Source organism: Sminthopsis crassicaudata, chromosome 2 (assembly GCF_048593235.1).
Source record: "Sminthopsis crassicaudata isolate SCR6 chromosome 2, ASM4859323v1, whole genome shotgun sequence".
NCBI lineage: Eukaryota > Metazoa > Chordata > Mammalia > Dasyuromorphia > Dasyuridae > Sminthopsis > Sminthopsis crassicaudata.
Genome location: NC_133618.1, coordinates 474,419,143 through 474,443,229, shown reverse-complemented (window position 1 = coordinate 474,443,229; position 24,087 = coordinate 474,419,143). Strand labels below are relative to the sequence as shown.

Here is a 24,087-nt window from a genome sequence, read left to right as displayed (position 1 = left end):
TGTGCATGCTCATTGGTTACTAGAACAAAGGAATTATGAAGATAACTAGAAGTGAAATAGTCCTCAGAAATCATCTTGTCCAATCCCCTACTTGAAGCATGAATCAAATTTCCCTTTATAACATTATCTGATCATTATAATTGGACTAATGCATGAAGACCTCTAGTTGTACTACCTCTAGTAGTAAGTACCTTTTAAGGTCAGCTTCAGGTCTTTTCTTTACACTTAAGATAGCCAGAGTCTTTTTTTTTTTTTTTTTGCTAGGAACTTTTATCTAGAGGGACCAGGGAAAACAAATTATCAATTGGTGATAATACTATTTCTTTGATCAACTACTTATGTAGGTTATATAGTTTTAAAACTTTGCTGTTTTTATATATATATATTTTATAATATTATCCCTTGTATTCATTTTTCCAAATTACTCCCCCTCCCTCTATTCCCTCCCCCCGACGACAGGCAATACCATACATTTTACATGTGTTACAATATAGTCTAGGTACAATACATGTGTGTGAATATCATTTTCTTGTTGCACAATAAACATTAGAATCCGAAGGTACATGCAACTTGGGCAGACAGATATTAGTGCTAACAATTTACATTCCCCTCCCAGTGTTTCTTCTCTGGGTGTAGCTACCTCTGTCCATCATTGATCAACTGGAAGTGAGTTGGATCTTCTTTATGTTGAAGATTTCCACTTCCATCAGAATACATCCTCATACAGTATTGTTGTTGAAGTATACAGTGATCTTCTGGTTCTGCTCATTTCACTCAGCATCAGTTGATTTAAGTCTCTCCAGGCCTCTCTATATTCCTCCTGCTGGTCATTTCTTACCGAGCAATAATATTCCATAACCTTCATATACCACAATTTACCCAACCATTCTCCAACTGATGGACATCCATTCATCTTCCAGTTTCTAGCTACAACAAAAAGAGCTGCCACAAACATTTTGGCACATATATGTCTCTTTCCGCTCTTTAGTATTTCTTTGGGATATAATCCCAGTAGTAGCGCTGCTGGGTCAAAGGGTATGCACAGTTTGATAACTTTTTGGGCATAATTCCAGATTGCTCTCCAGAATGGCTGGATTCTTTCACAACTCCACCAGCAATGTATTAGTGTCCCAATTTCCCCACATCCCCTCCAACATTTGTCATTATTTGTTCCTGTCATCTTAGCCAATCTGACAGGTGTGTAGTGGTATCTCAGAGTGGTCTTAATTTGCATTTCTCTGATCAGTAGTGATTTGGAACACTCTTTCATGTGAGTGGATATAGTTTCAATTTCTTCCTCTGAGAATTGTCTGTTCATATCCTTTGACCATTTATCAATTGGAGAATGGTTCGGTTTCTTATAAATTAGGGTCAGTTCTCTATATATTTTGGAAATGAGACCTTTGTCAGAACCTTTGTTTTTAAAAATATTTTCCCAATTTGTTACTTCCCTTCTAATCTTGTTTGCATTAGTATTATTTGTACAGAAACTTTTTAGTTTGATGTAATCAAAATCTTCTATTTTGTGATCAATAATGATCTCTAGTTCTCCTCTGGTCATAAATTCCTTCCTCCTCCACAAGTCTGAGAGGTAGATTATCCTCTGTTCCTCTAATCTATTTATTATCTCCCTCTTTATGCCTAAATCATGGACCCATTTTGATCTTATCTTGGTATATGGTGTTAAAACTTTGCTGTTTTTAAAGTTTAGATTTTACATAGTTCAGCTTCTAAGTAGTTTAAAATTTTATGGGAAGGTAAGTGGGATAAATGCAGACTCTTTACAATTATTTCTATGTTTAGGCAAAGAAGAACCATTAATATTTTAAAATTATTGTTCTTCTGAATTTGTTTGATAAATTAATCATTTCAGTTGATTTATTTTGCCTTTATTAATGTGTTATTAACTGTCAATTTTGAGAATTTTGAATATCACAAATATGTGAATTTCAGATTTGTATTTTAAAGTAAGAATGTAAAATTTAATTATTTATATGGAAATATCTCAGATGAAAAAATAAAGCTTGACATTAAAATTTTAAATTAAAGCATGGCCAGAACAATAATTAAAATTTTAATTTAGTTATTTTATCCTTGATACATGTTATGGTCCAAGCAGGGAAGTCTTCTCTAGAATAACAGATGAGACTAGCCCAAGTATAGCCCATATAATTGAGATTTTTAAAGAAATTGCATTTTAAGTTTAAGAAGAAAGTGAATAAAAGTCAATGTTTGATAAACATAATAAACTAATATTATTTGAATTAAAAATAAATTCTAAATCTAGCATTTTCTTGTCGATTTACAAATGGGACAATCTGCATTGTAATCTAATCTTTTTGATTTCATTCCTTTAGATTCTTCCACTAGTTGAAATTATATATCCTTCTATAAATACTCCATAGAGTATTTCTCTCTTTTTTTTCTTTTTCTCCTGAGGCTGGGGTTAAGTGACTTGCCCAGGGTCACACAGCTAGGAAGTGTTAAGTGTCTGAGACTAGATTTGAACTGGGGTCCTCCTGAATTCAGGCTGGTGCTCTATCCACTGCACCACCTAGTTGCCTCCTCCATAGAGTATCTGTTCAATGTCTTGGCTCTTTGTTTGGGGAGTGAGGGAGTGGAGCAAGGGGAAATGTATTGAAGATAACAAGATGGTTGTCCATAAATGGTCTATCCACCGTCTCATATTCTTGTTATTTGATTGATTCACTTTGATCCTTCCTAAATCATAGTGTGCCGAGATATGCAGCCTTAGATCACAGGAAAAATATTGTTGTTTTAAAATTTGACTTTCTTAATAGGAGAAAGCTTAGAAATATTGCGAGCACTGCATATTTTCTCCAGTGCAATCCAACTTGACCTCTTTCCCTGTAATTCTAAGCTAGTCTATTGTCATTCTATTGTACTCACCCAGGAAGGTAATCAGTCAACAACAAAACAGTTCTTGTCCTGAAAGAGCTCACCTTCTATTTGAAGAAACACATGTACATGTAACTTGTGGCTCAGTGCTGCCCAAAGATTTCACATGAACCTGGGAGATTGATTCCAAAGGCTCAGTTTCTCTTCCTTTGAGTTGTTGCCCTTATCTTGGATTATTCCAGGAAAGTCTCTAAAATAAAATTTAGGTCAGGCAGCTAGCTAGGTGGCATAATGGATACAGTGCTGAATTTGGAATCATGAAGAACTGAGTTAGAATCCTGCCCAGGACAGTTTTTAGCCATGACCCTGGACTAGTCACCTTTCCTTAGTTTCCTGATATATATAAAATGGGGGTAATAATGACACCTGTCCTATAGAGCTATTGTGAAAATCAAGCAAGGTAATATTTATACGGTTCTTTGAATCATTAAAGTACTATATAAGTACTAGTCATTTTGTTGATGATGGTGATAGTGGTGGTTATACTGGTGATGATGAGTATGATGGCATAGTATGTGTTTATAGCATGCTCTAAATAGGGCCCCCCCCATCCTGTACTCATGTACAATATGGTTATTGATAATTGTACATGATCTCAGCAAAACCTGTGAACACATACGAAATGTAAAATACTAAAAGAACCCATGGTTTCATCCACTCCTGATTTAACTTCTGAAAGGATACTGAACTTGGAATTGTTATTCTTTGGGCAATCTTTTGTTGTTCTGGTGAGTCTCTCTTTCTCCCATCCAAAGTTCTACACAGTGTCATTGTCAAGACACTTCATTCTGTGGTTGAGATTCTTCCCAAAAGGTAAACATGCTTGGAAACTTGCTGAGCTATGATTTCCCCCCCTCCCTTTTTGGTGAGGCAATTAGGGTTAAACGATTTGTCTAGAATCCCACAGCTATTAAATTTCAAATGTCTGAATCCGGATTTGAACTCGGGTTCTTTGGAATCCAGAGTTGGTACTCCATCCATTGTACTACCTAGCTGTTCCCATTATAAGCTTTGAAAAGCACTTTAAAATACTGTCTTTACAATACCTCTTAAAAGCATGATGAGCATAAGATGAAGAAATTTAGGCAAAAAAAAAGGAAGTTCAAAATGCAGGCTGACAAAATTAGAGGGATTGGGAATTCTATGTAATGTTTGAACTTTGTTATCTTTGAATAAAAAAGTTTTGCTTTGTATGTGTGTGTGTGGGGGGGGTTTTGTTGTTGTTTGTTTGTTTTTTTTTTTTTTTTTTTTTTTTTTTTTTTGGTGTGTATGTGTTTGTTGTTTGTTTGTTTGTTTTTAATTTCTTGTTTTCCTAAAGGAATCCATGCACTGTGGATCAGATATTCTTGCTGGCTACACTGGGTGAATCTGGAAATCAATGATTTTTGCACAGATGAATCCTGACTGACATTAACTGCAAATTCCATTTTGAGGGCAGCTTAGGAGCTTTTTCTCTTGTCCATTAATATGCTTTGAAAACAAAAATAATTTTTTTTTAACACATCATAATATTAATGGCAGGTTTTATAGCTTCTGATTTTTTTTTAAAACTAGATCAAATATTTTTGATCCACAGAAAAAGATCTGTATCATTATTTCTTTCCTTAATATCTACTGTAATTTCTTAGATTTGATTGCTTTTCACTCAGGCAGTTAAGAAGACATAGCTTGTTCTCTGAATTATTGTTATTTTTTGTATGCTATGCCAATCTTCAGGTTTATAGCTTATGAATCTATTATAAAATACAGAATTCAATGATTAGCGAAATCTCTAACAATTTTCCCTATTTCTTCTCATCATTCACTGAAACTTATCACATACACAGTTCAGTTTCCACCACTTAAAAGGCATCAGTCTTTATATTTTCATAGCTTCCTAATTCTTAAGCTCAGAAAATATTGAATTTGAGATTAACCATAAAACAGTTGCAAACCTGGTGCTCCAGTAAATTTCCCTTTCTCTACTAGAAGATTAGACGCTGCGATCATGCTGTTTAGGAAATTCAAAATAGCTGCCCCTCTGCATTAGTGGTCAGGGATCAGCAATATTATCCTTAAATTGTCCTTTTAGACTGAATGTAAACTTTCCTTTGGCGTATGTGTGTTTTTGTAGTACTATGACTGTTCTTTTGCATTCAAGAAAGCAAGAGATAGGGAAGGAGAAAGCCTCTCCTGTTCTGCTGTACTCCAGAAGAAGATCCAAGAGCAAATCCTTAAGGATTCTAGAATTTCTATATATATGTTAATGGTCTAATTTTGTCTAGCCCTGTTCAGCAATCTAGATAATATTCATTTTTTCTACCAGGGGAAGAGAACAAGTATTTATATTACTTTCTCCATGCCAGGCACTATGCTGAGTGCTTTTGCAAATATTATCTTATTTGATCTTTACAGCAACTGTGAAAGATAGGCACTATTGTTATTCCTATTTTATAGTTGTAGAAACTGAGGCAAATAGAGTTTAAGTGATTTGCCCAAGGTTACACAGCTATAAGTGTTGGAGGCCAAATTTGAACTCAGATTTTCCTGACTCTAGACACAGAACTCTTATTTGCAATGCCACAGCTGCCTCTATAGATCATTTAACTGAACTCTTTCAAATAATTGTAGGTTTCATTGAGACAGCTTAGCAGTAGGCTTGGGATTGCTACAACCTTTAGGGCCTAGTACATTTTATATAGAAAATGCATTCCAGCAATATATTTAGTGGAGACTAGGGAGTTATAAAAACCGAAGGGTTGGGAATAGTTGAGTTGTCTATGGTTATTTAACAAATGCTTTCATTTTTATAAACGTAATAGTTGTAACTAGTATGAATCCGTAGATTTGTGATTATAGTTTTAAAAGTTAAATGTAATATGTTCATATTTATGTTAGCTACCTGGGATAAAAACTAGAATATAAGGTGGTGTGGTGGTGGAAGTGAAGATGGTTGTTTATAACCTGTATTTTCTGCTTATTTTAAAAGATTTATCCACCACCTGAATTGCCAAAGGATTACAGACCAATCCATTATTTCAGACCTGTGGTAATTGCAACCTCTGAAAATTCTCATTTATGTCAAGCACTATCAGAATCAACTGGGAAAATATTAAGTGACATGTCAAGACAAAGCAGGTATCAATTAAATGCATCTAAGAGGGGAGAAATGCTTGGAGAAACTCCTATTGAAGGTATGTAAAACAAAACTCATTTCAGTGAATATCATGTAATTTATTTAAGAAGGTTCTTTTGTACCCATGAATATTTAGACATAATTTTGTATTTCTAAAATGTTAAAATGTAAATATTTTCCTTGAATGATATTTTTATGTCATATATCAGAACTGCCTAACAAATAACCAAAAGTCAATACACAGCTAATAAAGATAATATATTTATATTCCTTTATTTACCAGTAATTTGTTGACTTTACCATTTTTTTTGTTCAGACTTTTATTACTACTCATCACAAAGTCATTGTTGTTCTTTTCTGTCACTTAGAAGGAAAGTCCAGAAGTTGGTTTTATGGTATTCTTAATTTGGTATTGGGGAGTATTGTATGGATTATAATACAAAGATCTACTTTGGAATATTGTCTTGTGCCTACAATGTAGGTTTTGTCATTGATCCAGAATGATGAGTATCATAGAGGCATATTGAAGTAATGTGTAGCCCAGTATAGTAAGGACATCAGGTTAAGATGACCCAAAATGATTCCATTTTCTATTATTATTTTGTTTAATGAACATTGGATTATTTCACTGCAATTGTTTGACATCTCTAAAATTTGAATGTCAGCATCTGACCTATGTCTCGTTCATAGGGATAGTATGAGAGAAAATTAATTGATATATATGAGAGGTTTTAACCTCCTTAAAAAATTTAACATAGTTAAAAGTTTATTAATTTTAAGGTATCAAAAATGTATAATAAAGCTTAAAAAGATATATAAATATGGTTATAAGTGATACTTCTCAACTTTTACTGTTTTTTATTTAGGTTCAACAACATCTATTTTAGAGTTTTTATCCCAGAAAGATAAAGAAAGAATAAATGAAATGAAACGGGCAACTGAAATCAAAGCAGCTGAAATAAAGGCAAAGGCTTTAATATCCAAAGCTTGGAGTAACAGATTTCAACCAGATTCTCCAGATGATGCTTCATACACACAGCAGTTGGTATTGAGTGGAAATGTAACTGCAGGAAGATCTGATTTCAGACCTTTTGCAAAAGATCCTGAAAAACAAAAACGATACGAGAAATACTTAGGCAATATTAAACAAGGGCAGAAAGGTAATCTGGAAATCATTTTACTATACTTTTTAAATTCATTTTAGGCCACTGATGAATTTTTATATGATTCAATAGAAAAGTCTTGTTCTTTATTCTGGTGGTACTAAATCCACTTTACCTTTGAGTTAGGTTTAATATGGGTGTTTGCATCTTCGATCTCTCAAACCCTTACCTAGTGTTAGATTTGGAATGTAGTTAAAAAGAAATAGAATTGGGGAAAAAAAAAAATAGGGTTGGAAAGCAATGATAGAGGAAGAGCGATGGAATAGCTGATATTAATTATCCAAATACAAGAGAGAGAGAAAATTAATTTTAAATTAATCTTAAAAATTAATGAAAATAATATAAATGTCACTTTTCATGTTCTTTAAGGGCTTGTGTAGACATCTAGTGAATGAGGGTAGCTTTTGCTCTTTGAGTACCTTCAAATATGTTAGAAATGAAAGTTGTTTTGTGATGATCTGTTTTACAGATTTCTTTGCTACCTTGTTGCCCAAGAAGCATTAATTATTAATGTTTATTTAAAGGTTATGATTTTAACTGTAATAAAATGTTTTTGCTACATAGGCAGAAAAGTCAGTGTTTGGATTTCTAAAGATTCTAAATTTAAAACAAAAAATATCTGAATACTTAATATCGATGACCAATTTTTTGGGCCTTTTTAATGAATGCTTTCCTTAGTAAATATAACAAAATTAACTGATTGTCATGGTGAGGGAGAAAATAGTACTGTTTTATTTTTCCTAGGCTAATGTTAAATTAGATTTAAAAAAAAAAATTTTTGTCTTTGAAATACTTTCTTAGTCTAATCTGAAGTTAATTTTTTTAAAAAAATATCATTGTAGTTAAATATTTTGTTTCTTGTTACAAAAATTAGAAATGTAGATTTTAAATTTTTGATCGACACAAATTAGCTCAAATATTAATGGTGGATCATCTTATCAACGAAATAGTTTCCTTAAGGCTCTATTTTTAAAAAAAAAGTTGGCATACAGATTACTTTCCTGCTTCTTTTTATCCTCGTTTTACACCAGTTTGTATAAATTTGCCATTTGTCATATTTGTTATGTTTCTAGCATAATAATATTTCATTGCATTGATATATCACACCTTGTTTAATCATTTCCTGATAAGTGGATTTTGGCTTTGTTTCTAATACAAAAAGTGCAGCTGTAAATATTTAGGTACATGTAGGAGGCCTTTTATTTTTACAGTGAAATTATTCCTTCTCTTCTGTACAATAGATGCTGTGGAGAGTTGTTTAGATCCTAGGATGACCGAATGGGAACGAGGACGAGAACGTGATGAATTTGTGCGAGCAGCTATGCTGTACAAACCCTCCAGTTCATCACTGTCTTCCAGATTTACTCATGCCAAACTGGAAGATGACACAGACCAAGTAGAAGTTCCTCGAGACCAAGAGGTTTGCTATCATAATCTTATTACAATGTCAATTTTTAACTTAAAAAGTTCTAGGAAACTATATAAATTGTATAACACAAGTAATGTGGCAGTGTGATGTAGTGGTTAAAGGGCTAGCCTTGGAATTAGAAATTCTAGTCCTGCCTCTGACACACTAGCTGTGTGAGCTAAGGGAAATTACTTAATCTTTCAGTTTCCTGTTCACCTTTTTTTTTTTTTTTTAGTTGTTTTAAAAAGGAATTTGTATTTTTTTATTACATGTATTTATAACTTATCTCTCCTAACATCTATTCCTCCTACCAAATAAATAAAAATAATTAACAAAAGACATCCTCAAAAATAAAACCATCATAAACATTCATAGTTAAGCAAAACAAATTCCTTCAATGTTTATGCCCCAAAATGTTTGTCACTTTCTGTATTAAGTCTGATCACTTGTCTGGTAAAGGTGAGTGACTTGCTTCATCTTCAATCATTTGGACTGATGGTTAATCATTTCATTGATCAGAGTTTTAAAGTCTTTAAGGATTGTTTTTCTTTACAATGTTCTATATAATTTGTTTTCCTAGTTCTGCTCTTTCAGTATTACTTCATAGAAGTCGCCCCATTTTCCTTAAAGCTATCCTTTTGTCTTTTTATGGTGTATTAGTAATCTGTTATATTCACATACCATAATTTGTGTGACTATTTTAGAAATGGAGGGCAACCCCTTGGTTTCTAGCTTTGGGTTCTTATAAAGGAGGTGTGATAATTTTGTACATTTGGGAATCCTTTTTTCCTTTGATCTTTTGGAGCAAAAAGTCTTAGAGAGTCAAAAGATAGGTTCAATTTACATCATTTGGGGCACAATTCCAAATTGTTTTTTCAGAATGACTGGATGAAATCACAGTTCCACCAACAATATTAGTGTGCCTGATTTCTTGCAGCCCCTTTAGCATTTGTCATTTTCCTCTTTTGTCATCATTGTCAGTTTGAGGGGAATGAGATCTAGGCCACTCTAGAAGACTCTGTATTACAAATGAGTTACTTACTGATCTGTATTGATCAAAGGATTCCCACACTGAGGCTGCTGAAACTCTGTTAGATGTCTTACAGAAATATAGAAGCATTTGACAGTACATCATTTCACCAGTTTGGCTGTAAGACAATATAGACATATAAAAGATCTGGGGTTTTTTTAAATAATTTTTTTTTTTAAGTCCCTCTTTGTATTCAGTTAATCAGATTAGATTTTTACACAATCATTCAACTAGTTAACATGTGTTAAGTGCTTCCTTATTTTGGGTATTATAGTGAATAGTGGGGTTAGAAAGATTAAAATAAAACAGTTCCTGCCCTTTAAGAGCTTACCTTCTTTTGGGGAAGTGACATGTACAAAGTACATGCCAAATACATAGAAGATTTAATGCAAGACAGTTGTGGGAGGAGAATGCATGAAAGCTAGCTAGGGGATCAGAAAACACTTTATGTAGCAGATGGCATATGAGCTTAGTTTTGAAGCAAATTAAGAATTTCAAGAGGCAATGGTAACAAAAGGGAGTGTTACAGGCCAAGGCAGGCAGGATAGCACAAAAGCAGAGAGAAAATAAAACACTTGGCTTTTTACAGAATGATGTTGATGATAAACTATCTGCTGTGAAGATGAAGATGTTTGGAAAGCTCACAAGAGATAAATTTGAGTGGCACCCTGAAAAACTGCTTTGTAAAAGATTTAACATTCCTGATCCTTACCCAGAGTAAGTTGTTATGATAGTAAGGTTAAAGGCAGATTTTTCCATCAGCACAGCTTTTTTGTATTGCCAAAGTAAAGATAACATCTATTTTTATATTTAAATATTTATAAATCTTTTAGTATTTTACTTATTACTAGTAGTCTTAGAATTTTCACAATTATCTATAACTCCTTTAACATCAGTTTTATATTCTTTATGCATTTTAAATTGAATGTTACATGTTTTTATCCTCCCATGGCAATGCAATCCTTTGCATTTAGTTATAAATTATAAGAAAAGGTGTACGATTAAACCAAAACTTACCATACTTTTGTAATAAGTTTCATTAATACTTAAATATAGGCATTTGTGAGGACTGGGAAAGACTTCTTTTAAAATTAATTCTAATTTTAATTTTGAACTTAACAAACATTTGCACATATAAAGTAGAAGAGAAAAGGAGAATTTCCATGAAATGTCAGATTTCTAGTATGTACAGTTTGTTGTTTTTTCTTTTAAATATATAATAAAATCAACTTGTAGTTTTAAAGTTGTCTTGCTTCTGGAAAATATTCTTCATGTGCCCTACAAATGAATTTTTAAAAAAATTAATTAAAAGTGGTTCTTTAAACTAATTGAATAACTTTAACTAATATAGATCTTTGTAGAGCCTGTTAGGACAAAATAAGAAAAGTTGATATTATCTAAGGATAATTTTTTGAAAGCTGGTATTAATTAAAATTCATCTTCTCCCCTTCTAGTTCAACTATAGTTGGATTACCAAAAGTTAAACGTGATAAATATTCAGTGTTTAACTTTTTAACAGTAACTGAGTCCACAGCATTAACTACAACTCAAGTATCAAATGAAAGGGCACAAGAGAATCACAGTCGCAACAGTAAGTAGGACATCATTTGATTAACATCATAAATGTCAGTATCTTAATATGTGACCAAGCAAATTGCTTACAAACTTCATTAGAATTATCCAGACATTTATAAATTAGCTTGTTTTTTTGTGTTCCAAGATTATTTAAAGTATAATAATTAATGAACAATAAGTGATCTAGTTGATGGAGAATTTTATTTGTATGACTGTATTATTCTTGGTATCTATCAATTTTTAGAACCAAGAAAGCCATCCAGATGGGATATACCTGACCAAGAAGAGAAGAAAGAAGATTCTATTAGTGAATTTCTAAGTATGGCTAGATCAGAAGCTGAAATTCAGAAGCAACAGCTGAGGCCATTAGTAAATAATGCTGAAGTCAGTACAATGGAATCATCTTCAACAAAGGTAGAAATAAGACTGCTATTTTTGTCATGCTCTCATGCTCTTTATGCTGAAACCATTATTTTTCTCCATTACAGTGATTTGTATAGTTGTTAAGTTACTCTTTAGAGTCCTAGAATCTAGTAGTAATTTTTACCAATGTTAGAAAAATGATTTAGATTGAACCTAATGTAGCAGAGTTGTACTATGTATAAATAGAACTGCCTGTATTAAACATTGACATAAAATTATTGATGTATTAAATTCTCAAATCTTCCTTTTTCTAAACTTCCCTTTCTATAGAAAACACTTTTCTTCTATTCTCTTATGTTTACAACCTAAGAAGTAGTCTTTATTTTTAGTTAACATTTTTTCAATTAACAGACACCTATTTTTGATGTTGGGATAGCAATACCTAGTTCAAAATAAGTATGTGACAAATTCACAATGGCCATTTTCTTTGGCAAATGGTAGATTTATTTAGGGAAATAGATTACAAACAAAATGAAGAGGTAAAATAGGCACCAGAAGTGGCAAATAAGAAATAGAGTTGGAAGAGCATATAGTTAGAAAGGAAAGGAATTTGGAAGAATCCATTAAAGAAATATGCCATGAGACCTAATCATTAATTAGCTAGGAAGGAGAAAGGCACTATTAGAGAGCAGACACTAAGAGGAGAGAGAGACAGTACCCCATAGTGGGCTTTGTTCTGAAGAGAACTTAGCAAAGATCTTTATTACAACTAGATCTATTATAGAAATTGAACCTTGGGAGATTCTCAAGGAGATCAGGGTGAAATTAAGAGGGAGGGTTCAGGAGCTAGATGGAAAGTACCTGACTGGGCAGGTTTCAGACCTACCTAAAGACATGCTAATCAGTATCTCCAAAGGTTGTTTGAAGATGCACAAAGGTTAATGAGAGTTGATAAAGAGTTCCTTCCTACATTGTGGGAAATATCTTATAGTAGCTTCTTCTTGATAGGGAAGAGAATAAGTCACATTATTTTCTACACCCCTGTCTCCTTTATTCCCATTCTGAGAAAGAAAAATATCTTTCTGACAAAAATACATAGTGAAGCAAAATAAATTTCTATATTAGCAATGTTCAAAAATATATGTATTGTTCTGAATCTTGAATCCTTCCTGTTTCTGTCAATATTTATGGGTAGCTATCTCCATCATTGTACCCCTGGAGTCATGGCTGGTCATTTCATTGATTAGTTTTTAAGTCTTTCAGAGGTGTTTGTTTTTACATTGCTATTGTTATATAATTGTTCCTAATTCTGTTCTATTTACTCTAGATCAGTTCATACATAACTTTCCAGGTTTCATTGAAATCTTCCCTTTTGTTATTTCTTATAACATAATGATATTGTTGAGTTTATGTTACATAATTGTTTAGCCATTCCTCAATTGAAGGGTACTCCCTTAGTTTCTAGGTCTTAACCAGTACAATATGAGCTCCTATGAATATTTTTGTACATCTTGCTCCTTTTTCTCTTTATTTGGTCTTTTTTAGGGTTTTAATTAAGTAGGGATAATACTGGGTTTTAGGCTATGCACAGTTTAATAACTTTTTTGATACAGCTAGAAATTACTTTCTAGAATGGTTGGACCAGTTCACAGCTTGTTCACCACTAGTTCGTCAAATAATTGTCTATTTTTCTGTGGTTCTTCCAACATTTGTCATTTTATGTTTTTGTCAACTTTGTCAATCTAGTAAGTATGAGGTAAAAGTTTAGTGTTAGTTTAATTTAAATTTTTTAAATTAATAGTGATCTGGAGCATTTTGGGAAATTTTTGTATTTTATTTTATTTTCCAACTAAAATTGAAAACAATATGATATCAAAACAAAATTTTAACATTTGTTTTTTAATTTTTGAGTTAAATTTCCCTACTTCCTTTCCTTTCCCTCTCCTTGAGAGGTCAAGCAGTTTAATATAGATTATACATGTGCAGTCATATGAAATATATTTTATAGCATTTTTTATATGACTAGTGAAAACAAAGATTTACTTCTTTTGAAAACTGCCAGTTCATATAGTCAAAAAGGTATTAAACTATGCATATCCTTTGTTCCATCAGTACCATAACTAAGTAGTCATACCACAAAGACATCAGAGAAAGAGAAAGAGGACCCTTGGGTACAAAAATATTTATAGCAGTTCTTTTCATGATAGGAAAAGAATTGAAAAATGATGGTGTCCCCTTCAGTTCAAGAATGGCTAAACAAATTATTCTGTGAGCATGTAATAGAATGCTATTGTAATATAAGAAATGATGAAGGGAATGGTTTTAGAACAACCTGAGAAGACTTGTAGGAATTGTTTCAAAGTGAAGTAATCTGAATCAGGAGAATAATGTATATAGTAATGACAATACTTTAAAGATAAATAACTTTGAAAGGCTTAGGAACCTCTGAGTGCTTATGGTGAACTATCCTGTTCACCTCTATATGGAGAGGTAATAAAATCAAAGTTCAGATTAAAGGAGTTTTTTGTTTGTTTCTTTGTTTAGAATAACTAATGTGGGAATTAGTTTTGCTTGACTACATATTTTTAACAGGTTTTGGTTTTTTGCTTTCTCAACAAGTAAAGGAGGGAGGGGCAGATTAGAGAGGAGAATTTAAAACATGAAATAAAATTAGATTTAAAAAAAGAAAATTGCCTATTTTTCTCATATGGTCATTTATCTATTGAGGGATAGCTTTTATTCTTATACATTTAAATCAGTTCTTTGTCTTGGAAATAAGAGCTTTATCAAAGAAATCTCCTGTAGAGGTTTCCCCTAATAACCTGTTTCTTTTCTAGTATTAGCTATATTGTTTTCATTTAAAAATATTTTTTAGTTTTATGTAATCAAAATATCCTTTCTCTTGTTTGCTCATAAATTCATCCTCTATTCATAGATCTAATATATAATTTCTTCTTTCCTTATATAATTTGTTTATGATGTGACCATAGAGTCATCCATGACATTTTACTCTGGTTCATTGCCTCCCCAACTCCCTTTCTCCTCCAGTCATTCAGTTGACCAGGTTTTATTGATTCTAATTCTTCAGCATTTCATCTCTTTTTATTCATACTACAACCATCCTAATTCAGGGTTTCATTCATCCTTGCAAAAACTTGTGTTCCAAATTTTTTCTCCTTTTCTTCCTTCCAACCTTTTCCCTTAGACAACAAATAATCAATATATGTCAAACATGTGCAGTTCTTATATGCCTGTCTCCTCAATTATTCTAGACAAGAAAAAATGACAAAAAATGAGAAAGAAAATAAAAAGTGAGCAAACAACAATAAAAAAGGTGAAAATACTGTGTTGTGATTGACATTCAGTCCTCACAATTCTCTTTCTGAATATAGATGGCTCTCTCCATCATAAGTCTATTGGAATTGACCTGAATCAACTCATTGTTGAAGAGAGCCACATCCATCACAGTTGATCATCACATAATCTTGCCGTTGCTGTGTACAATGTTCGTTAGGTTCTACTCAGTTCATTTACATCAGTTCATGTAAGTCTCTCCAGGCCTCTATTGAAATCATCCTGCTGATTGTTTCTTATAGAACGATAATATTCCATAACATTCATATACCATAACTTATTTAGCCATTCTCCAGCTGATTGGCATCCACTCAGTTTCTAGTTTCTTGCCACTACAAAAAGGGCTGCCACAAACATTTTTGCATATGCGGGTCTTTTCCCTTTTTTATGATCTCTTTGAGATTCAGGCCCAGTAGAGACACTGTTGGATATCCCTTTGAGCATAGTTCCAAATTGCTTTCCACAATGGTTGGATCAGTTCACAACTCCACCAACAATGTATTTAGTGTTCCAGTTTTCCCACATTTCCTCAACATTTGTCATTATCTTTTCCTGTCATCTTAGCCAATTTGAGAGGTATGTAGTAGTACTTCAGAGTTGTTTTAATTTGCATTTCTTTGATCAACAGTGATTTAGAGCACCTTTTCATATGACTAGAAATGGTTTTAATTTCTTAATCTGACAGTTGTTCCTATCCTTTGACCATTTATCAATTGGAAAATGGTTTGTATTCTTATAAATTTGAGTCAATTATATATTTTAGAAATGAGGCTTTCATCAGAGTCCTTGGATATAAGCATTTTCCCTCAGTTTTCTACTTTTCTTCTAATCTTGTCTGCATTAGTTTTGTTTGTATAAAACCTTTTTAACTTAATGTAATCAAAATTATTCATTTTGCATTTCATAATGTACTCTAGTTGTTCTTTGGCTACAAATTCCTTTCTTCTCCATAGGCCTGAGAGGTTGACTATCCTTTGCTCTTCTGATTTGCTAATAATATCACTTTTTATGTCTAAATTATGTACCCATTTTGACCTTATTTTGGAATACAGTGTTAGGTGTGGGTCAATGCCTAGTTTCTGCTATACTATTTTCCAATTTTCCCAACAATTTTTGTCAAATAGTAAGTTCTCATTCCAGAAGCTGGGGTCTTTGGGTGTGTCAAACACTGTTGTATTTTGTGAACTTAACCTATTCCACTGATCAACTATTCTGTTTTTTAGCCAGTACCAAATGATTTTGATGACTGCTAGGCCACCTTCATTTACATTTTTTTTATTAGTTCCCTTGAAATTTTTTACCTTTTTTTCTTCTGGATATTTATTTATTTATTTATTTTTAGCTCTGTAAAGTAATTTCTTAGCAGTTTTATTGGTATGCCACTGAATAAAAAGATTAATTTAGGTAGAATTGTCGTTTTTAACATATTATTATCTACATTTATTTTAAATGGAATTTCTCTTTGTATATCTTGCTGCTGTTCTTTGTTGATAGCATGTAGAAATGCTGATGATTTACATGGATTTATTTTATGTCCTGCACAAAAGCTAAAGCTTTTGCTAAAGCTGTTAATTGTTTCTAGTAATTTTTTACTTGGTTCTCTAGGATTCTCTAAGTATCATATCAGCTACAAAAAGTGATAATTTTGTTTCCTCATTACCTACTCTAATTTCTTTTTTTTCTTCTCTTATTGCTAAAGCTAACATTTCTAATACATTGTTGAATATTAATGGTGATAGTGGGCAACCTTGTTTCACCCCATAGCTTCTGGGGAATGGTTCTAGTTTATCCCTACTATATATGATGCTTGCTGATAGTTTTAAATAGATGTCACTGATCATTTTAAGGAAAATTTATTCCTATATCCATTTATTCCTCTTCTCTCCGGTGTTTTTAATAGGAATGAGTGTTGGATTTTTGTCAAATGTTTTTTCTGCATCTATTGAGATAATCATATGATTTCTGTTAGTTTGCTTACTGATATAAAGATTGGACTATTTTCTTGGGGTCCTCTGGTACTGCTCCTAGTTGTGGGGAAATCTAGATAGAGAATATGCACACACATGCTTTTGGATTTTCTGTACATTCTTCCCTTAATATTTTAACATATCCCTTTTCTTTTTCTTTCTGTACTGTCCTTTTTATTGTATAATATTCAGGTGGAAAATGAAAGAGCAGATCAGAAGGATGAAGAAAGTAGCAGACCATCCATGGATTTATTTAAAGCTATCTTTGCCAGTTCTTCTGATGAAAAATCCTCTTCCTCTGAAGAAGATGAAAGTGAAAATGAAGACAGTCAAGCAGATCCTGGAGGATCAGATCCTAAAAGTCCAAAGCTGAGTAATTTGGTAGAAACATCATCTAATATACAAGGTATTTGTTGTCATATTTAAAATTTTTGTAATTCAGAAAATGACAATTTTCCAAAAAAAACTACTTATTTGATTTATTTTCATGGTTGCATGTTAGGATAATTTACAATCAAAGACAATTCTTAGTTTAATTAAATAAGTGATTAAATTTAGTCATTAGGAATTGTGCCTTGATTGGACTTCATGGGCTATGTTAACACTGCTCCACAAGAACAGTTTCTTATTTCTCTCTAATGCAAGTGTCTGGTGGATTATTATCACCATCTTTTGTTTCATACTTGTTTGTGGAGGTACTAAAGCAATTTGTTTGTAAAACTTTAAATCTGTTGAGAAAGACCTAAACTAATGGAAATTTTGATGGCTAAAAAAAAATTGATTTTTGAAATTGTTATGGTTGATCAGGCTAGGTCCTTTGGACTTTGTGAACTTTTGCCTATGAAATACATAGGAGAACACACACATACATTCACTTTACACTTATGTATTTGAATTTTATATCGTTTATTATCCACTTAACTTGGTTATAATTTTTCTTTAAAACATTTGATCCAGGCTACCAATCTCTGCAAGAAAGAGAGGGAAGCTACATTCTCATCTCTTTTCTTTGGGGACAAAATTAGAATAAATATAAATTTAAATAGTGTAAATTTACATTGTGTTTTTATCAGTTCCTCCATGCTTCACTGTATATTTTACAGACAATATTTCTTTTTCTTTTTTTTACTTCCTTTTTTTTTTTTTTTTTTTAAATTAAAGCTGTTCATTTTCTTTTTTTTTTTTTTTGGTGTTCCCCTCTTCCATTTAATTTAATCATACATATAAATTTGGAGTTGGAAAAAAATTTTAAGAACTATCTAGCAATTATCGAGTCATAAAATAAAAAAGAATACCTAAGCAACAATGAAAAATACCCTTTTGTAATATTTTGTTAAAGAATCACTTAATTTTTGCTTAAATAATTCCAAGAGGGGAAAATCTACCACTTAAGTATTTCATGATATTCTTTTTTTTTTCTTTTTTTTTTTTTTTATATATATATATTTTTTTATTCATTTTTCCAAATTATCCCCTCCCTCCCTCCACTCCCTCCCCCCGATGGCAGGTAATCCCATACATTTTACATGTGTTACAATATAACCTAGATACAATATATGTGTGTAAATACCATTTTCTTGTTGCACATTAATTATTAGCTTCTGAAGGTATAAGTAACCTGGGTAGATAGATAGTAGTGCTAACAATTTACATTCACTTCCCAGTGTTCCTTCTCTGGGTGCAGTTATTTCTGTCCATCATTGATCAACTGGAAGTGAGTTGGATTTTCTCTATGTTGAAGATTTCCACTTCCATCAGAATACATCCTCATACAGTATTGTTGTTGAAGTGTATAGTGATCTTCTGGTTCTGCTCATTTCACTCAAAGCTGTTCATTTTCAAAACAGATGCATAATTTTCTTTTTCTTTTTTCTTTTCTTTTTTTTGTTGTTGAGGCAATTGGGGTTAAGTGACTTGCCCAGGGTCACATAGTTAGGAAGTGTTAAGTGTCTAAGATGAGATTTAAACTCAGGTCCTCTTGACTTCAGGGCTGGTGTTCTGCCGCATCTAGCAGCTCCATATGCATAATTTTCAGAATTCACCTTTGCAAAACCTTGTGTTCTAATTTTTTCCCCTCCTCCCACCCCCTCCCCTAGACAGCAAGTAATCCAAATTGTTAAACATTTGCAATTCTTCTATACACATTTCCATAATTAACATACTACATAAGAAAAATCAGATCAAAAAGGAAAAAAATGAGGGAAAAAAAATAAAATGCAAGCAAACAACAATAAAAAAAATGAAAATTCAGTATTGTAATCCACACTTAGCTCCCACAGTCTTTTCTCTGAATGCAGATAACTCTCTTCATCACAAGACTATTGGAACTGGTCTGAATCACCTTGTTATTGAAAAGAACCATGACAGACAATATTCCTTAAAGAATCATAGTATTTCACTGCATCCATATATTAAAAATCTTTTTTATAATTTTTTTATTTTCAAAATTCATGCAAAGATAGTTTTCAACATTCACCCTTGCAAAACCAAGGGTATTCTGAATTTTTCTTCCTCCTTTCCCCCAATTCCTTCCCCTAGATAGCAAGTAATACAATACATATTAAACATGTACAGTTCTTCTAAACATATTTCCACATTTATTACGGCACAAGAAAAATCAGATCAGGGGGCAGCTAGGTGGTGCAGTGGATAGAGCACCAGCCCTGAATTCAGGAGGACCCGAGTTCAAATCTGGTCTCAGACACTTTACACTTCCTAGCTGTGTGACCCTGGGCAAGTCACTTAACCCCAGCCTCAAAAAAAAAAATAAGAAAGAAAGAAAAAAGCAAATAACAACAAAAATAGCAGCAAAAAGGTAGGAAAATACTATGTTGTGATCCACATTCAGTCCCTACAATCCTCTTTCTGGATATAGATGTCTTTCTCCATCACAAGTCTATTAGAATTGATCTGAATCACCTCCTTGTTGGAAAGAGCCACTGACCATCAGAATTGATCATCACATAATCTTCTTGTTGCTATGTACAGTGTTCTTCTGGTTCTACTCAGCTTCACTTAGCATCAGCATAAGTCTCTCCAGGCCTTTCTGAAATTACCTTGCTGATTGTTTCTTATAGAACAATAATATTCCATAACATTCATATACCATAATTTATTCATTATGTATTCTCCAACTGATGAGCTTCTACTCAGTTTGCAATTCCTTGCTACTACAAAAAGGACTGCTACAAACATTTTTTGCACATGTGGGTCCTTTTCCCTTTTTTATGCATATTCAGAATTATTTAATCTATGAGCATCTACTTTACTTTTATTTAGTAGTTTGCTGTCACAGATAGCTTAAAAGCATTTTAAACAAAATCAACTTATATTTACAGATATTTACAATTTGGAATTATTTTCTTTCTTTTTTTAAATTCTCAGTTTTTATTTTTCCAAATACATGTAAAGATAGTTTTCAACTTTCATTTTTGTAAGACTGTGTTCCAAATTTTTCTCTGCCTCTTACTTTCCCCATCTTGAAAACAGCAATTAATCCAATATAGGTTAAACATGTACAATTCTTCTAAATATAATACCTTATTCATCATACTGCATAAGAAAAATCATATCAAAAGGGAGGAAAAAAACACAAGAACAAAAAAAACAAACAAACAACAGCCAAAAAGGTGAAAAATGTTTTGATCCACATTTAATCACCATAATTCTTTCTCTGGATGTAGATGGCTCTTTCCATCAACAGGTCTATTGGGATTGCCTTAAATCACCTCATTCTTGAAAAGAGCCAAATCCATCACAGTTGATCATCATGACATAATCTTGTTTTTACTGAATATAATGTTCTCTTGGTTCTCATTTCACTCAGCATCAGTTCATGCAAGTTTTTTTTTCAGACTTTTCTGAAATCAGCCTATTCATTATTTGTTATAGAACAATAATATTACATTACATTCATATACCGCAACTTATTCAACTATTCTTAAACTGATGGGCATCTGCTTACTTTATAGATATACTTTTTGAGATTATTTTCATCGTTGTTAGAGCAGATTTTTGTCATCACTACTTTTGATTTCTGGAAGTAGCTGATGATATAGAATCATCAAGCAAAGTGAATATAAGTGCAACTTAAAAATCCTTTATTTCAGAAGTACAAATTAAATTATTGTCAACTTTATGTCAAAGAAATAGGATTTTCTCACAGTCATACTAGGTGCCACAGAACATTTTAAAGTTTAAAAACTACATAACATCATATCTTATTTGATTTGTGTATTCAGACATAGTGATACAGAGCTGTAGCAGTGCAGATACAATAAGTAAATAATAGCCATGAAAAATGAAAATTCAATTGACGTCTTAGCTCCTCATATTTGCAAATTCAGATTTGGACCTCTGAAAAACTATATAGAGATGTAATTTAATACATTTGTTAGTTTTTTCGGTGGAAAAAAACTTATTCTAAGGCTATATATGTTTTGTGATCCCTTTTACATAGATGTGTGCTAAAAATCTTTCACTAAAAATCTATCATATTTATCATTCTAGGCATATAAATTTAATGAATTGGCAGCCTTATTTTTGTTTTACAAACAAAAGTTTTGTATGAATGCAAAATGTTGCAAAAGTCAGTTCTCTTCCTCTGAAAATATAGGAAAGAAATAGGCTTGTTAATCTTTGTACACTGTGATTAATTTTCAGTTAAATTGCATCATTACTCTAACAGAAGATAATCCTGCATATTTATAATTTTTTTCCTAATAGTGTTTCTTTTTTAAAAATAAAAATATACTCATTTTATCCAGTCAGTGCAATGGTGGTCAGTGAGCCAGTGCCTCCTGTTACTTTACAGAAGATGCAGCTTGATGAAAGAGAAGAATTTGGCCCAAGGCTCCCTCCTGTATTCTGCCCTAGTAAGTTGAGAACTCTCAGTATACATTTTTACTTCTGAATTTATTTTATTTTTTAACATTTTAGTTAATTTATTTTTTACTTCTGAATTTCACTTCAACTTAATAAACAGTTTTGAAACACCAATTATGTGCAGAATATCATGTTAAGCAACAATGATATGAACATGAAAAAAGCTCTGTAATTCTGGCCTCTGGGAAACCTGTAGTTAATCTGGTAGGGTGAAGCAGGAAGAAAGATATGATGTTTCAAAAAAAAACATTATCAAAGTTGAATGTGATCTATGAATAAAGGAAGAGAGATGATGGATCACTTTCAACTGTGATCAGTAAAGACTTCATGGAGAAAATGTCCCTAAGTTGGGCTATGATGGTCAGATTAGCCAAAGGAGAGAAAGAGATGACATCTCTAGGTATTGCTCACACATGGACATTAGAGATGGCCTATTGCCTAGTGTAACTGGAACAGAGAGTAGAGAAGAAGGAGTCAGTGTTAAGAGCCAAAATGTATTTGTGTGTATATGTGTGTGTGGGTCTGATTGCCCTGCTGTGGTGCCATGGAGTCTGTATTAAAGCTTTTAAAATTAATTTTTCATGGAGAATGTATGGTACATGAAAAAGAACCACAGGTTTTGGAGTCAGAAGATCCAGTTTAGTTTTTACTTCTGAGATTTATTGTCTGTGTGCCACTTGGCTTAAATTTCCAATCTATAAAATGAGAGGGTTGGAAGAGATGACCTTTAAGATCCTTTCCTGTTCTGAATCTAATCCTGTGAAGCAACTGTAAATATGTTAGGAAGACTTCTTTTTGATTCCTATATCAGATGTTAGATGTATGATGCTAGACAAGTCATTTAACTCCTCTCAGCTTCAGTTTCCTCATCTTTAAAATAGGACTGATAATAAGACCAATCTCAAGTAGTTGTTATGACAGTTAGATCAAATACAAAGAACTTTTTAAAAGTGTTAATATATTATTATCTTAACAAAATAAGTTATTTCCTTTAGTAAAGCAAGCAGACATTGTGAGTTAGTATTTTTACAAATCTAAAAATACAATTCACATAGTATTAATGAAATTTAAAATAGCATGATATCCATAATTATAGAATTTCTTATAGGATAATACATTTAGAACTGGAAAAGATCTCAGAAATCATTTAGTCCAGTCTCCCAATTTTCCAGGTAAGGAAGCAAAGTAAGGAATGAAGATAGGATTTTAAACCCAGATCTTCTGACTCTCAATACTCATTCCTACCTACTAAGTCACATCTGTAAATACTTAGGTTATTGTGTATATTCAGGAAATGAATATAATAATTTTTGTAGTCATTGCTGTAATCAGTAAGATAACTTACCCATAAAACATCCCCATTTTAAAGATAAGTACAGTAAGTGAAATTCAGTGAAATGTTTCTATTCCACATAATCATAACATTTGATGTTTCAAGATCTTTTCAAAGAAAAATAATTTGCTCTGTACTTTTCAACTTTTAAAAATATCAAGTACAAAGATCTGAAATGTTTAAAACTTTTGGTCTTTAAAATAAAAAAAAAATAAAAGCCAGGTATGGAAGAACTTTTGAAGGAGAAAATAGTATAGTATAGTATCTTTAAGTGTCTGTACTGAGAAACTGTATAGCACCTTGAAATCTTTTAGAAGGCTTGGATTTAAGTCCTAGCTTTGCCACTCATTTAATATAAATCAGTCCTAATCACTCTGAAATTTAGTTTCCTTATCTCTAAATAGGCTAATACTTGTACTTTCTGAGAAGCAGCATAGCATAATATATAGACAGCTAGGTTCAGTCCCAATTTTTAAAAATAGTATTTTATTTTTCCCCAGTTATATGTCAAGTCAAAATTTTTCTTTCTCTTTTCTCTCCCTTCCCCTCCTCTCTTCCAAAAATAGTAGGCAATTTTATATAGGTTATATGTGTGCTATCATGTAAAATATATTTTTATATTAGTCACAGTTGTGAAAAAAGAAACAGATCAAAAGGGAAAAAAAATGAAAATGAATAAAATAAGTGGAAAAAATGCTTTGATCTGCATTCAAAGTCCATCGGTTTTTTATCTGAATGTGGATAGCAATTTCCTTTATGAGTCCTTTGTACTGGTCTTAGATCATTGAGTTGCTGAGAAGAGCTGAGTCAGTCATAATTTATTGTCACACAGTGCTGTTGATACTGTATACAATGTTTTCATGTTTCTGTTCATTTCACTTTGTATCATTTCCTACAAGTCTACCTGTTCCTCATTTCTCATTGCATGAGTATTTCATTACATCATATACCACAGTTGATACAGCCATTCCCCAGT

General features: G+C 32.2%; 1 protein-coding gene across 1 annotated transcript in view; it reads left to right on the top strand.

The window, feature by feature from the left end:
- Positions 1-24,087, top strand: part of GPATCH1 (G-patch domain containing 1) — a 55,804-nt gene that overhangs the window by 19,622 nt on the left and 12,095 nt on the right. Inside the window, exons 10-17 of the mRNA XM_074293231.1 lie at positions 5,888-6,092; positions 6,901-7,194; positions 8,439-8,617; positions 10,225-10,352; positions 11,090-11,226; positions 11,455-11,624; positions 17,087-17,300; positions 21,661-21,768. Of these exons, the coding sequence (XP_074149332.1) occupies positions 5,888-6,092; positions 6,901-7,194; positions 8,439-8,617; positions 10,225-10,352; positions 11,090-11,226; positions 11,455-11,624; positions 17,087-17,300; positions 21,661-21,768 (1,435 nt within the window). The remainder of the gene's footprint in view (positions 1-5,887; positions 6,093-6,900; positions 7,195-8,438; positions 8,618-10,224; positions 10,353-11,089; positions 11,227-11,454; positions 11,625-17,086; positions 17,301-21,660; positions 21,769-24,087) is intronic.